At 40.9% G+C, this 15,317-nt stretch overlaps 1 protein-coding gene across 1 annotated transcript in view; it reads left to right on the forward strand.

Annotated features, from left to right (window-relative positions):
• Window positions 1-4,828: 4,828 nt before the first annotated feature.
• Window positions 4,829-15,317, forward strand: part of PRUNE2 (prune homolog 2 with BCH domain) — a 164,394-nt gene continuing 153,905 nt past the window's right edge. The window contains exon 1 of the mRNA XM_048504375.1: window positions 4,829-4,900. Coding sequence (XP_048360332.1) covers window positions 4,865-4,900 — 36 coding nt within the window. The 5' untranslated portion in view covers window positions 4,829-4,864. The remainder of the gene's footprint in view (window positions 4,901-15,317) is intronic.

Below are 15,317 nucleotides of genomic sequence, written 5' to 3' on the forward strand. Positions count from 1 at the left end.
TCTTATGCTTGCAGTTCAATTTTCATGTTTCAGTGAGTACCTTAGAACATAAACATATTGCACTGAAGGATAAATTGTCCCTGAGAGGCCATTCAATAACATGATCTGCAGAATATCCAGAGCCTGCAGTCCAAGATGGAACAAGGCAAGTCTTTCTGATACAATTTGCTAATAAGAAACCAAATGCTCCAGAGCATTGCTGTAATGTCTTCAATGAACTGTAAAATAATGCAAGTGAGGAAAAAAATTCCCAAGACCTTGAAACACACTAAGTTTATAAATGATTATATGCCGCTAATTTATGCACCATTACATGCTTATTAATTCACATGCTACCAATTTATGCAGAATTCATGCAACCATTTTCTTTTGTGGTTGGTTGTGGTAGAATATGCAAAAGAAACCACCTGATTTGACCAATCAGTCAGTGCCTAGACTTTCTGTGTATGGAACCAATATAGGTGGTTCGTATCATGTGTCCACCATGACACTTTGTGTGAATCAGGCCAAATTCTATAAAGAAATGCTATTTTGCCTTTTTCATACACCAACCAGTCCATAATTACTAAGAAAAAGTAAAACAGAAAATGCTGATAATATGACAACAGAAAACCATATATTTTCTTGCTTATAGCACCTGTGATGCTTTGATTTTATAGAGGAAGCCAAGTTCCTCTTTGAACTGTTGCACAAAGTCCCACATTGGGGCTGTAAATGTGCAGTCCAGTCTAAAATCTTATATAGTTGATTCAAAGAATGTGGACTACCTCAGCAGGACCAAGTAATGAATAAACTGTTCAGGAATGCTTCCTACACACAATTTGCTCCCCCCTTCCTTTTCATCTTTAAATTAGGGTTTGATGGCATATTAGCCTATCTTCTAACTGTTTTAGCATTATCTTATATAAGTTTTATCATTTGCATTTCATGAGTTTATGTAAATTGTATTTTATCTATGTTGTGGGTTGCTCAGTTCTGGGACACAGCCCTTGTTAACCCATGTGATGACTGATGCAGTATAGAATTCCTTTGTATTTGTTTCACTGTATTGTATGGGTTGGTAAACACTCTTAGTCTTGTTTCTCTATTGAAACCAGCCTGGCTCAAGAGACCCTTCTGGTAGAATACACTACATCCAGCATAGCTCTCAATGCCATTAAAGCATGCAAGCCCCTTCCCCATGACAAGAGGGTGTACATAAGGGGTTGCTGTTATTGTTTGATTTAATGTCCTTCTCTTCACACCAGACTGAGCTCAATCGAGAAACCAGACTAGAGTGTTTACCAACCCATACATTAGGGTTAAACAAATACAAAGGAATTTTATACTGCATTGGTCATTGCACGGGTTAACAAGTGCTGTGTCACATGCTGATGTCCCTGGGCATGCATCAATGTGGGCTATAAGAGGACCAAACATCAAAAAGACAGAAGTATATTGTGCAAGAAAATTGTGCCACCACGGCCTGTTACCATAACTCAGAGCCAGAAAAAAGAGGATAATTGAAGAGAATGTACAAACTGTGAAACAATATCTAGATTTGAATATCATTGAGCAAAAAAGGCAGATCTAAGGTGGTTCACCATACATAATAAAAGTGTTTACTGAGATAGCATTGGAAGAAATTTGGAAAAACTGCAAAAAGAAATTAACTGTAACACTGGAAGAAAGAACAGTACATACTCCAGAAACATCAGGAGATGTAATAGTAGAACTGCTAGATGAAAATGCCAGTACAGGAGGGGAAATAATAGTGCAACCACCAGAGAAAGCCACCATGGAAGCAACAGATGCTGACTGAAAGATGAAAAGAACTGAGGGAAAAAATCATAAAGTATGTACAATCAAATGAGGAAAACAACAGCTGCCAGCATTGAAAACTGTGCCCCCCAAAAACCTGGCACTCATGAGGGATGTAAACAGGGCACTGATAACAATTGAAATAACTTCCATCAAACAAACCAATCAGCTCATGTACAATACAGTTGTAGTGGTCACAAAAGAACTGAACATTGAAATACCTAAACCCAAGTTAAATCAAACATCAAAACCAAAGGGGAGAATGTGACTGGAACAGAAGATCAAAAAACTAAGGACAGATGCCAGTAACCTGAAAATTATGAAGGAACAAAGATTAAAGAATGGCAATATAATGAATAACTAATTAGAAAGTTCTGGCTAGACACTAGAAAAATTGAAGAAGTGTTAGAGATTGCCAAACAACAAATAACAGCCACAGCAATAAAAACTGAAAGATAAGAAGCAAGAAACATCCAGTACAAAATCAACAATTTTGATCAAACCAGAAGCATTTCTACCAAAGCTTTAACACAAATAAAAATGTCAAAAGTAAAAAAGACCAGAGAAAGATGCAATACTTCGTGGGAAAACCAGAAGTATTACAACTAAAAGGCACGGTGGATAAAAGATTTTGAGAAAGATGTTGGCAAAAAACAAATGCAAGAACTGGAGATAACTGTTTTGGTGACTTATGCCACCTATTGAACTCTAGAGGGCTCTAGGGGACTTTGGGATTCCAAAGACATGTGCTGTTGTGGTTGCAGTAGAAGTGTGGAATTGAATTTCCTTGACAACCTCTCCTGACCTTGGGATGAAACCCAGCCCCCTGGTTTATGCTAGAGCTGGGTGATCTAAAAAAGGCTGGTAGACATCTAGAGCTGTGCTGGTAGACAGCTCATTCTGAATCTGACAGATCATGTTATAGAGATCACTATAAAATGTATGAAGTGACCATGATGATAATTAAGAAATGTTACTTCTCTGCTTCTATTGTATCGCCTAGTTTATGATCATCCCCTAAAATTGCAACTGTTGTCCCTTAAAATTGAGGCTTTATTGCATCAGGACCAGACAATTAGTTGTGATATTTTTGCAAAACTCTTTTCTGATAAAATTCAATATGGTCTGATTTACATCCTGACTGTAACATGGATCTATTGGAAGAATAAATATTTTCTATTTATGAACCATTTTGATACAGTTTCCATGTTGGATGTTATAATGCTCCTGGGATCTGAGTCCTGCATCCTTGCCTAACATAAAATCATGTGAAGACTATTTCAGTGAATTTTTAGTATCTATTATGAACCAATTACTAACTCAGGGCACCTTCCCTCAACCACTCAAAGTGGGGGTTATCCATCCACTACTAAAAAACAAAATCCTTCCCTACAGAAAAATGATGATGTAGCCAGTTATTATCATCCTGTCTCCAATCTTCTGGTTGGGAAGACAGAGGTCTTGAAGGAGGTTATGCTTTCCACTTTTAATGGGGTTCACCTGACCCTTGGTGATTTAGTCAAGAGCCTTGGGATTATACTGGATCCAATATTGTTGCTGCAGAATCAAGCGAATGCTTATGCTCCACAATGACAGTTTTGCTTGTCCAAGCAAGGCCTTCTGCATGTGCCAACCTACAAATGGTCAAAGTCAACCACTGCCCAGATGTCTGCCTTCTCTGTTGTGGCCTCCACCTTGTGGAATGGTCTGTCTGAGGAGGTCAGGAAAGCTCCCACTCTCCTGGCTTTCTATAGACTATGCAAAACTGAACTATTCATAAGAGCTTTTCTACACACTATAACAAAAGGCTTCACAAAGTGATTTGGATAAATTAATGGGGACCGTCATCTGTACTAGTGTGTGTGAGTTGACTCCTGTTGTGCCATTTTGCATCATTTAAAGTGTCATGCTTCTGTTTTTAGACATCTAGTTGTATCTACAACCCAGATCCTATTTCATTGTTTGTCCTATCTTGTTGATTGTATTGACTGACTCTGTTTAATCTGCCTTGAATCCCAGTGAGAAAGGCAGACAAAAATGATGTAAATAAATATAAAAATAAATATTAGGGGAACATCCTTTTAGTGCTTTGATAGATCATGGGGAAATATTACCCCCCACTCCCCTGTTCATAATATTAACAAGGGTTTGCTGCTATACTGCTATTAAATAATCTTAAATTGCCAGTCAGGATAGGGATGAGGAGCCGACATCAAGATTGACAAATAAGAGGGGGGGGGGGGATTAAAAGGTGGGAGATGAATGAAGGCATTTCATGAAAGAAGGGAGCAAAGTGGAGTGTGGAAAGAGGAACGAAAATGAAAGTTTACCAGGGTATGCCTGTATATGCTTCCTCATAGCAGGCTTCACAACACAAACAAAAATGCGTCTTGTATTTTTAAAATAGCAATAGCTTTTGCTGGTAAGAGTTCACCTTATATTTTCATTAGAGAAGCAACACGTGTATCAGAGGGACAAAACGCCCACACTTCTGTGGAATTCCTATTCTCAGCGGGATCTATCATTCCTCTAGAGCACACGCACCAAACAGTATATTACAGTTCCCTTTCCTGTCCTGATAGCTCCCCCATTTGCTGGACACTACTGCCAGTCTGTTACATGAACTCCACGCCGTCTTCTAGGCGCGCGTGGTGGGGGTGGGGAGAGCCGTCCTCTGCTGCAGATCTCCGCATCCTCGCTGCTCGCCCTCACTTTTGGGCGCTGTCCATGGTTGCAGCAACTGCCTGGGTTACGTCAGCCTGCCTGAGAGCCTGTGCTATTGGTGGTGGAGCTGAGCTGGCCTGTGGGATCGCCCAAACTCTGCCCTGCTCTGTCCCTCTCACGCCGCGTGCGCTTTGCCTAAATAGGGAGAGCGGCTAACGGGGCAACGCTGGTCTATTGGGACACGCAGCAGCTGCAGCTGCAGCAGCGCAGCAACAGCAACAACAGAAGCAGCTACTCTAGCTGCAGCTGCAGGAGGCAGGAACCGCCCTTTAGAAGCAGCTCGGGGCTCTGGCATGGGACTTTGCCCAGGCTGAGTAGAACCGACAGGCCAACACGCAACATGGAAGAATTTTTGCAGCGTATCAAAACAAAGCTGGTAAGCTCTGCAGGAAGAAAAGGGTAACTTTAAAGGAGTTTGTTATTGTATTAACTTATTCTATCCCTGGGCATTTTTAACTTTTGGATGGAATCTGCTGACTGAGTATGAATCACCAGCATCTTGATGATGGTGGCGATAATAATTATAAACATTGTGATAATTCCAAGTAATTATTTTTGAATGATTTTGATTGAGTTTTTAACTACATTATTACTACAGGGACTTGGTACATTTCAAGCTTTCAGCACATAAGAATCTCAAGAGGAACGTCCACATGAGAGATAGCAACAAACCTACCCTACACTGGTTGTAAAGTGTCTCTTATAGCAGACCACGTTCTGTGTAAATCAGTTCAGACAACCTCAGAATTTTGCCCAAACTTACATGATGAAATATTTCACCCTTGTTCTATTGTCAGTAACATATACTAGTGTTTAGAATTCTTGAAAAGTTTTTTGTCTGTTTTTTATGTGAAAACACAATATTAAACATATAAAAAAACTATGTTCTACCAATGATGACTGTGGAATCCGAGTAATATGTATATTTTTGCATGTGTTGTGCATTTGGTGTGACCTTTTGATGGTCATAAAGCAATTTTATAGTAAAGGCTTATTCATTTGAACCAAATGCAAGTCTTGTCCAAGTTATGTGAACATCTGTTTATCTTTAGGATGGGCTGGTAAGATATGTAAATAAAAACCCATTCAATCATATTTTCATGAAATAGCACCAGGCCAGTTGTCTTGAGTCTACTCATGTTAGTAGTTTTAGTTAAAACAGAAGCTTATTTCACATTTTAACACCGCTATAAAATCATATATCTTAATGTTTTCCACTTATGGCAAATACTGTTTCATAATTCCATTTTATGTATACTATGGCTACTCTTCCGTTCCTTGTTATCATTAATCAGGACCATTAAATAGAATGAAGGGTGCCTTAGTGAAGTATATATAAGATCTACTCCTACTCAGTTTTCTATCACTGACTTCTACTGAAAAAGAATGATAAAGATGTCTTTTGCTGCAAACTTCTGTACTTCTTTGTGATCTGTGAAGAGAGACAGGGATTTTAAAATATCCCAGTTACTAGGTGCTTACTTCATCATAAAACACCAGTAATAAAACTGTATTTTAAAACTTCAGTAATAAATGTTAATAGATGTACTTTCTTTAATTTTCTTTTTTGAAATAATGCTTTTAATGAAAGGGGGAACATGTTTTAATCAGTGATGACAAAGCATAGGAAGAAATACATAATTGATGACCCTCTTATCTATTTGCAGAAGAACATACTGAAGTATACATTAAGCTTGAAGCATGGTCACATGGCAGGAAATGCTGAGCGGTACTTCTGATTTCTGCCATCTAAAGTTTTTCTTGCAGGATGTTACTGTCTTTTAAGGATACTAACTTGGTATAAGATTGCTTTTCTGGGAATAACTGGTAGTCTCATTTAATAGATCTGAATAGGATTCTGAGAAGATGTTCTTAGGATGGCACTGTAATGTATGATTTGCTGACTGATGGAGAAGAAGAAGGAGGAGGAGGAGGAGGAGTTTGGATTTATATCCCCCCCTTTCTCTCCTGTAGGAGACTCAAAGGGGCTTACAATCTCCTTGCCCTTCCCCCCTCACAACAAACACCCTGTGAGGTGGGTGGGGCTCCGAGAGCTCCGAGAAGCTGTGACTAGCCCAAGGTTACCCAGCTGGCGTATGAGTGAGTACACAGGCTAATCTGAATTCCCCAGATAACCTCCACAGCTCAACATTATGTCTCCATGCCTATTTTGGATGAGAGACAGAAGGGGGTATGATGCACCATATCCTATAACTAAATTTGCCGATTAGCCAGAGACCTGAGGATAGGGTTCATAGTGATATCTGCACACACATAGGCCATTTCTGCACGGTGGCAGAAGTAGCTGTTCTCTGGCATAATTAATGCAGGTGGAGGTATGACACTGTTTGTACAGTCTCGTGCAGGCGGTGCTGAAGCTGTTGCGCACCACAGAGCCACTCTGCATGTATTGTTTACCTTGTCTTTCCTCCAAGGCTCCAGAGGAAGGAAGTGACATGCCCATGCTGCCCTCTGACCCATGGGAGTCAGAGGGCAGTGTGGGCGTGTCCCTTCTCCCTCCAGAGTCTCGGAGGGAATACAAGGTAAACAACACATGCAAACAGGCAGCGCCTGAAAGCAACACTCATGCCGGTGCCCTTTGCACTGCACCAGCAAGAAGACAGAGCTTTTCAAAAATTTTGAAAACAGTGTTTTGAACACAGCATTTTCATGCCGGGGGGGGGGGGGTGAGCTTGGCCCTGTGTGAGCAGCACCCCAGGAATAACGTTTGTACCATCCCTAGGGCACTGTTTTTGGGCTGTGCAGAAGCAGCCATAGAAATGCTGCAGACTCTTCAGCGCAGTTGCTCTCAGCAAATCAGACATGTACTTGTTTAAAACAAACTTAAAAGAAAAATATTTTCCAAACATTGCTAAAATGTATAATTAGCTTTATGTATAATACTCTTGAGGAGCTACCAGCTGTGTGATTCTAAACAAAATTGCACCCATTGACATCAGTTTACTTAGGAAGGTGTAACTCTACTTTGGGTTGCATTATATGGCTAACATTGTATGCTGGCCTAGATTGTGGGACTCTCCTCTGTTGCTCTGCCACCTGGTCACTCCATCTACCAGCCTTCCCAATATCATCTGGGCTGCTGCTAACCACTGTACATTATTTTTTCTGTAAGGTCATTATTTGATTTCAATCTGGGGTGCTGGTTTTTTAATGCAAGATTTTTAAATGATGATATATAAACAACTGAGCAGAGGTGGGATCAAGCCAGTTCTCACCACTTCTCTAGAAGTGGTTACTAATTTTTTCTGAGTGCTGAGAAGGGGTTACTAAAGCAACCTCCCAGCCCAATAGGGACTGGAGGTGCGTGTGTGAGGCAGCGCCACTGTTTGAATCCCACCACCATTGGAACCTGTTATTAAAATTTTTGGATCCCACCACTGCAACTGAGTTTAACTGGTGTAGTTTTGAAGTTTTAATTTATTATTATTTTGTGTCTGTTATGAGCCCTGTTAGACCGGGGAAGCAGGATATAAATACCAACGATATGCAAATAAATAAATATTATGTATGTATCAAATGAAAATAGTACCATTTTGAATTCTTAAATTGGTTAACTGCATTAAAGGACAAAATCATTATATCAGTTAGTGTCAGTAAAAAGGTAATAACTGTCCTAAAGTATTAGGTCCATTCTCATTTATTGTAAAATGAGTTTCCAGATATGATAGTGTACCGTACTTCATCAGATGCTTTAGGATTGTGTATATGCTTTACATAGTTTTTTTTATTTGCTTGTGAAAAGCAAGAGAAATTATAATCAATTAAATTTCTATTAAATTGCTGATTGGATCCTCTTGATCAAAGAATAAGCAACATATACATTCAAGGAAAAACATCCAAAGTATTTTTTTAAAAATGGCATTCTGTAGAATGGCATTCTGTAGTTCTTTCCATTTTTTCAGTAGTGTGTGCCTTTTCATACCTGGGTTAATCTGTTGGGAATGTTGTAACTTATATCAGACAGGTTCACACAGTACTAACATATTATGCAATTAGTAGAGAGAGCAAGTTAGAGTTGCTGGCACAAACACAGCTGGTTTTTGGACCAGGGCTGGGCAAGAGGCAAGAGGCAGCAATGACAAGCCCCCATGTTTGTTTACAACTGTCATTTTCCAAGGAACAGTAGTGAGATCTTCATTCCTGCACGCTAGAGAACACGAGGGCTTTGTGGAAGAGTTTGTGGAAAAGATACCAAATCCCAGCCTGAACTCATTCAGATCTGTTGATGGAGTGATGTAAAGTGGTGGAGTGATGTAAACACACAGAATGATAAGGTGGCCCAGCCCCAAGAACTGGCAAGTAGCGGCACTGAAATATGGATATGAATATGATATGAATATGACATTATGTTGGTCCTTTGGGTGTTGGGCCAATCTTCATTCTGGGTCATATCTGAGACTGGCTTAGAGTCAGAATGTCCTAGGATAGGTTTTGAGGCTTTCCTTCAAAGCACCCTCTGGCCTGGGCTGCCTGCCTTCATCCTACAGCTGGCCCCAGGAATTGTTCTCTTCCCCTCATCATTTTACTGTATTGGCAGTTAAAAGACTGGTATGCACTATGCCATTTTAATAGTGTAGAATAAGGCAGAAGGAATCAAGAACAACCCGATCTGTTTTCTTCCTGAGCCCCTCTCAAAGCTTAGCTTTTTAGGGGAAAGGTTGAGAGGACAATGAAATGGAAGCAGTAAAGGTTTCTGTGGTTTTTCCTGCAAATCATCGCACTGGAATTTAGAATGATAATCTTTTGCCTGGTGACTGAAAGGGTATTGTATATCAACCATTGGATGCCTGTACTTGTGTCCTTAGGACCACAGTGTGGAAAACAGAAAATAGAGGCTGAGAATTCGGAATCTAAATACAAAATTTCTCCAAAGGAAATCTCAAATTTGGTTGATATTTGCTAGTTCAGTGTGGAATAAAATGGCAGTCTCTATGTCCAGTTGACTAACAGCCCTGCTCAAGTGGTAGGCAGTATTTCCAAGCTAGTCCCAGAATCCAACCTGCTGCTCTAGCATGATTGGGGATAACCTTGGAGTGTGCTTGGCACTGGCAGGTGGCAGAACTGCCTATGTTTGTCCAGTCCAAGCACTGAGATCAAGGCAGGTAAGCAAAAGGCATGGTGAACGTTCCATTCTGTTTATATGCCCTTCCTTGGTCTGCTTCTAATGTTAAAGAGTGTTGTGAATAAAAACTGGTTAGATGTTCTGGTATTCTTTTTGAAGGAGAGAAAAACACATAACTTGCAGGATCTAAAGAAACAATGTCTCTGAGCTGATACAAAATGTGAGCTGGTACAAAATGGGTGTTGGATGGACAATATTCGCGCGAGGAAATGCTTTCTGCCTTTCAGACAGAAGCCATCAATTTGCTCTCATCCCCCTTTAAAAAGGAAAACACAAGCTGTTAGTTAGCCTAGGGTGCAAACTGGTATCCTGACCAATAGGATAGAGTGAAGGGAGGGCTATTTAAATTGAAAGACTTCTGACTTATTCTGGCCATCCTTTTGCTTTATTCCCCCACTTTATTTCCCCACTTTGATTCAGGGCTAAGTAGGAATGTTGGTGGTCTTTTTCAAGTTTTTTTCAAATTGGCTGGAAGGAGAAGTTCCATTCATCTATTTCAAAGTTGAAGTGTTGGTGACATATCTATGGGGATGACAGGTTATGTTCTAACTGGTGGCTGGCAGGATTAGTGTGAGTTTGGTGATTCATATTTATTAAATGAGCAAACTTGGATGGTAGAGAAAACCTATTGGGTTCCACATCCACGACTTGGGAAGGCAAATACTCTTGCTGTTAGGTATCTTTGAACATGCATGCTTACTAGTACTGAGGGATGGTGCTGATGAGTAGCCCCTTGTAATGGACTTGCCCCACCCTGAAGGGCTGGTGTGAAGTAGGCCTGCTTAAAGAGGCCTGGGTGACAGAAACAGTAAGGCAGCAGGCCCATATTTTTAAATAAAAGCAAGGTGATTGGTCGATGGAAGGCACTGTTGCCCCTGGCCAATGTAAGGGGGCGCTAAAATGCTGGTAGATAAACAGAAAGACAGAGAGAGAGAGAGAGAGCCTGTCAGACAGTTCTTAGTTGGGAGTTCTGAAGAGAACAGCTTGTGTTGAGTTGAGAGCAGAGTCTGTGGAGTGAAGTCTCTCTGCTCTGTCTCTGATGTAAAGGAATTCTGGCCCAGCTCAGATAGCTGGCAGGATTCTAGTGACTCTCCTCAAGCGAAGGAAGCTTGTGAGAGGAAGGAAGGCACTGGCTTTTTGGTGCAGAGTGAAGTGCCGGCCAGAGGCTTGTCAGTAGACACTGACCAGACCTAGGAGTCTGTCCAGCCCCTGTACCATACCAGTCTGGGAAGCCCCCAAACCTCTAGGTCAGGGGTAGGGAACCTGCGGCTCTCCAGATGTTCAGGAACTACAATTCCCATCAGCCCCTACCAGCATGGCCAATTGGCCATGCTGACAGAGGCTGATGGGAATTGTAGTTCCTGAACATCTGGAGATCCAAAGAGGGTTCCCCACTCCTGCTCCCTAGGTAGAGAGGGTTTTGGTGTGAGTGCGGAGTGGTAGAAGGAGGCTGTGTAATGCCCGAAACTCACAGGGCCAGGACTGAGGGTGTGTGAAACAGTGGGTAGTGGATGAAATAATTTCAAGGGTGTGTCTGTGAGGGAAAGTAAAGTATATTAAACCCAAGTCATTTCTGAGAGACACCTGCGTGTGTCTTGTGTGTGTTAAGTCTGAGAAGCCTAAGTAATATCTGAAGCTCTGTAACTTTTAAGTGAAAAGAACCTCTCTGAAACCATCAAGCATTAGTACCTCTCTGAGCCAATTTAAGAAGCCTTTCTTTTGTTTTTAAAATAAATTTAATTTGTTGTGTTCAAGTTACCCTCGTGCCAGTCTGCGTTTGTGTGTGAGAGGTGGAAGAGTGCCTGTCTGAGAGACTAGAATCCCAGCCAATTTTGAGTTTCCTCCATTTTTTGTATATGGGATACTGAAGGACATTCCCCTCAGACCATGAGCCAATGTGAGGTGGGATCCTTTATATGTTTGGCAGCCAGCAGCAGTTTTTTGGGGGATTCCCAGTTCTTTCTCTTTAATGGTGGCAGCAGAGTAAAAAAGGAAGATCCCTGAACACTAGCCTGGGATATTTTGGGTGGCAAAGGAAACCCCACTGGTCAGTTTAGTGGGAACCTTGATTGTAGGCCACCCGTCCCGTTACAATTGGTGGCTAGTGGTGGGTTAATATCTCTCTCCCTCGCCTTAAATATAAGTGACCCCATTAAACCCCTCTTGACACATTTTGGTCTGCAGGTTATGACAAATGCAAATTAGCTTGCTCCAAGCTTGGAACCAGTATGCAGCTGCCCAAACACTGACAAACCTTTTGATTAACCACTTAGGGAACCTTCACGAAAGGGGAAGGGACAGTAAATCAGTCAGCTGTTTATAAACCCCAGTTTAATCTGCATTTGATGTCTAGTGTTTCTCTTTGGTGATCTGGAGGGAAAAGTTGCCCTGACCATATGCAAAATGCTGTTTTTTGATTCAGCTCTAGTCAGTGGAGACTAAATGGAGCTAGATGAATTACTGGAGTAAAGTTGCTTCCCATATGCTCAGATGTTCACATTTGTTTGTTTGTTAGGAGAATTGGCACTAGTGGCCCTCAGAAAATATATGTTAAAAGGAAGACTTTTATATATAGACTTTATAAGTTAATTTAAATATTTATGGGCTGCCTTTCACCAAAGCTCCAAGGCATCTGTTATCTCAGCAGACTGACGATATGCTGCGTGAAAACATTTTCAGAGGAATCTTCAGACAAATCTCTCTGTCCAGCATTGATCCTAAATGTAACAGCTGTGTTTAAACATTGCTGCCACCCACACTGTTTTGATACATTCAATGGAAAATGTGTGTTTATTTCTACTGTGATTGATGAACAGATTTTAATTAGGCAGGGAAACATCAACCTGAATCACAGCATCTTTCACTTTAATAGCCAGTTTTACAATGCAATGATTTATTATTGAAGGTCTAAAAATATAGCAATTTATTACGCTCTTCATTTTTATTTAGTTTTGGCTGAAACAGTCTTTGGATTAAGGAAGTTTCTTTTCCAGAACAGTTCTGCATTACCTTGTAGATTACTTACTATTCATGTCCTGAAAGAGGGCATTAACATAAATTTAGAGTACATGTGTGCTTGTTCAGAAAGACAGAAGCTTCCTTGTGAATCAGGTATCCAAAACAGCTAATGATCCAGTCTTAAACTCTTGATGTCAGTGCACTATTGACACAAGTGTGGTCTTGTTATTGGTAGCTGGTATCCTGTGCTTGCTCAGCAGGGAGGGAGGGAGAGAGAGGGGAGGGGGAGAGGGGGGAGGGGGAGAGGGAGATGGAGAGAGGAAGAGAGGGAGAGAGAGAGAGAGAAACAGCCACCCCAGACTAAGTTGGGAGGCAGCCTTGACAGACATGGGAGAGGCAGCTTTGACAGATTGCCCAGGTCCTCTCCAGCACAAAGGTGCAGGTCTTTGAAAAAGGAGAGTTAAGGAGACTGACCTTTTTCAAATGGGATACAAATACTAGTGTAGAAACAAGGAAATACTGAACTGTGCTTCTCCACCTGTAGTGGCAAGTTTACCAGCGTTACATGACAGTGACATACAGTGATATACTACCACTATATCAGCAAGCTCTCCCCCAATGCTTATTGCTACCAACAATTTAGAGAGGAAAGGTCTTTAAGGTGATATACAGAGCATTATGGAGAAATGTTTGAAGAAGGTACAGCTTGAGGTTGGGAATGTCCTTCCATTGTTTACCTGTATGGGGAGCATTATCATGGCATCTGCAATTGGCTCCCATTTTCCATTTGTATCTTTGGCCGATTTTCCACTAAAAAAATGCTGAGGCAAACCGCTCTCCTTTGAATTGCCGCTTTTGAGTGCAAAGTCTTATTCCCCACCGCAGGAATGCGCCTCCTGTCTTCTCTTTTAAAAAACTCTTTTCTGTCCTCGTTTTTGCAGCAGGGCGCAAGGGCAGAGGGAGGGAAGGGAGCGTTTGGGGGCAGCCTCTGTAGCTTCTGTCCTGAAACCGGCAGTCACACCCCCGGGCTTCCCCCCTCCCCCGCGCAGAGCGTGGGGTGTTAAAAAGGTGCTGTTCCATCCAGGAACAGAAATACCGCACACTGAGGGGGAATGAGAGTGGCGGATTCAGGGTTGCTGTGCTGTTGCTACTGGCACAGTGGGGAGTGCAGCGGGACCCTGCGTTACTTGCTGTGAGTAGCGTGCAACAAAAGGTAAGTGGGGGCTTTTGCACATGTGTGACTCAGAGTAAGTCACAAGCTGAGATCCTCCTGGCAAAAGAAAAAGAAAATTCCTGCAAAGAATGAAAATATAGCCCGATCAAAGGAAAATCTTTGCAACCCCGATAAAAGTAGACACTGGGCATCTATCCATGCCAGGAGTGAGCCGGTGAGTGATTTATAACTCATTAAAAAGCCGATTAAACAGAAAGAAAGATCATGATGCAGAATGCAAGCCGGTCACTAAACGAGACTTGGCAGCCTTCCGAAAACAAATAAAGGAGATAATGAAGGTTTCTTTAAAGTCAGTAATACTGAATTTCAGTGCTTTTGGGCAAAACTCAGAAATGATGAGGGATCAAACTAAACAGATCCTGGGAAAAGCTAAAGAAGAGAAAGATAAGATGGGATTCTGAAGGACCCCCCCAAACAAAAAGTGAACTGGCTGAGCAGTCAGTTCTGAAAAAGAAAGAAAGAAAATGGTGGAAGTTGATGAAATCCAAACATTTCAAAGAAGAAAGGAAGCTAAGAGCCCAAAAGACTGAACAAGCAAAAGCATTTCTACAGAAGGAAGAAATGCAGACTCTGATACAACTAACTCAGAAGCAGAGCATTTTCATGGAGGCTGAAGAAATTACATAGACAACAGAATTCAAGGCCGGTATGCTGAGAAGAATAAAATGAAAATAGAAGAAAGCAGAAATAGCCAGATAAAGACTACTTCCATATTTTTAAAGCTATATATGTCTTTATTAACTTTTTCACTCTGTTATTATCATCTTAAAAACTAAACTAACAAAAATGTCTAATAAACTAACTTGGTTTGTTATGTATATTAATGAAATAATTGGTAAAATAACACTAGCTGTGATTTAGACTAAACATAGATATTGGTTGGATGCCCAGAAAACACGATAAGAAGAATAACATAGTAGAAAAAATTATAAGGGGAAAATAATAACAACTGACATAAGGGGCCTGTATTAGTGATTAAACAGCTGGAGAAAAGTTTTTTATATGACTGGAAATGTACTACATAAAATATGATGTATTTGAATGTCAGGAGGCATCGGGGTGCGCAAGGGCCAACAGAAACTCTCCAACATGGTGGGAGGAGTTTGCCTCCACAAGACCAGTTGGAGGAAGGGGGGGGGATAACAGCAGAGTTTTGACAAAACAAGAGTACAAAAAATCTTTTGGCTTGTAATAAGATAAAAATAACCTCAATTAATATAAATAGCCTAAATTCTGACTTGAAAAGATATAAACTTGCCAGGTTTATTAAACAAATATATCCAGAACTTATTTGTCTCCAGGAGACTCACAAAAAGAAGAGAGAAGAGAGAGATTTAATAAAAGTGCCAGGGTGGAAATTTATAGATGAATCTAGATGTAATGTAAAAAGAAATGGTGTCGCTATTTTAATACGAGAGAATATGGATTTTCAGTTAGAAGAGTTAACTAGAGATCAGA

This window comes from Sphaerodactylus townsendi, linkage group LG07, assembly GCF_021028975.2.
Source record: "Sphaerodactylus townsendi isolate TG3544 linkage group LG07, MPM_Stown_v2.3, whole genome shotgun sequence".
Lineage (NCBI taxonomy): Eukaryota > Metazoa > Chordata > Lepidosauria > Squamata > Sphaerodactylidae > Sphaerodactylus > Sphaerodactylus townsendi.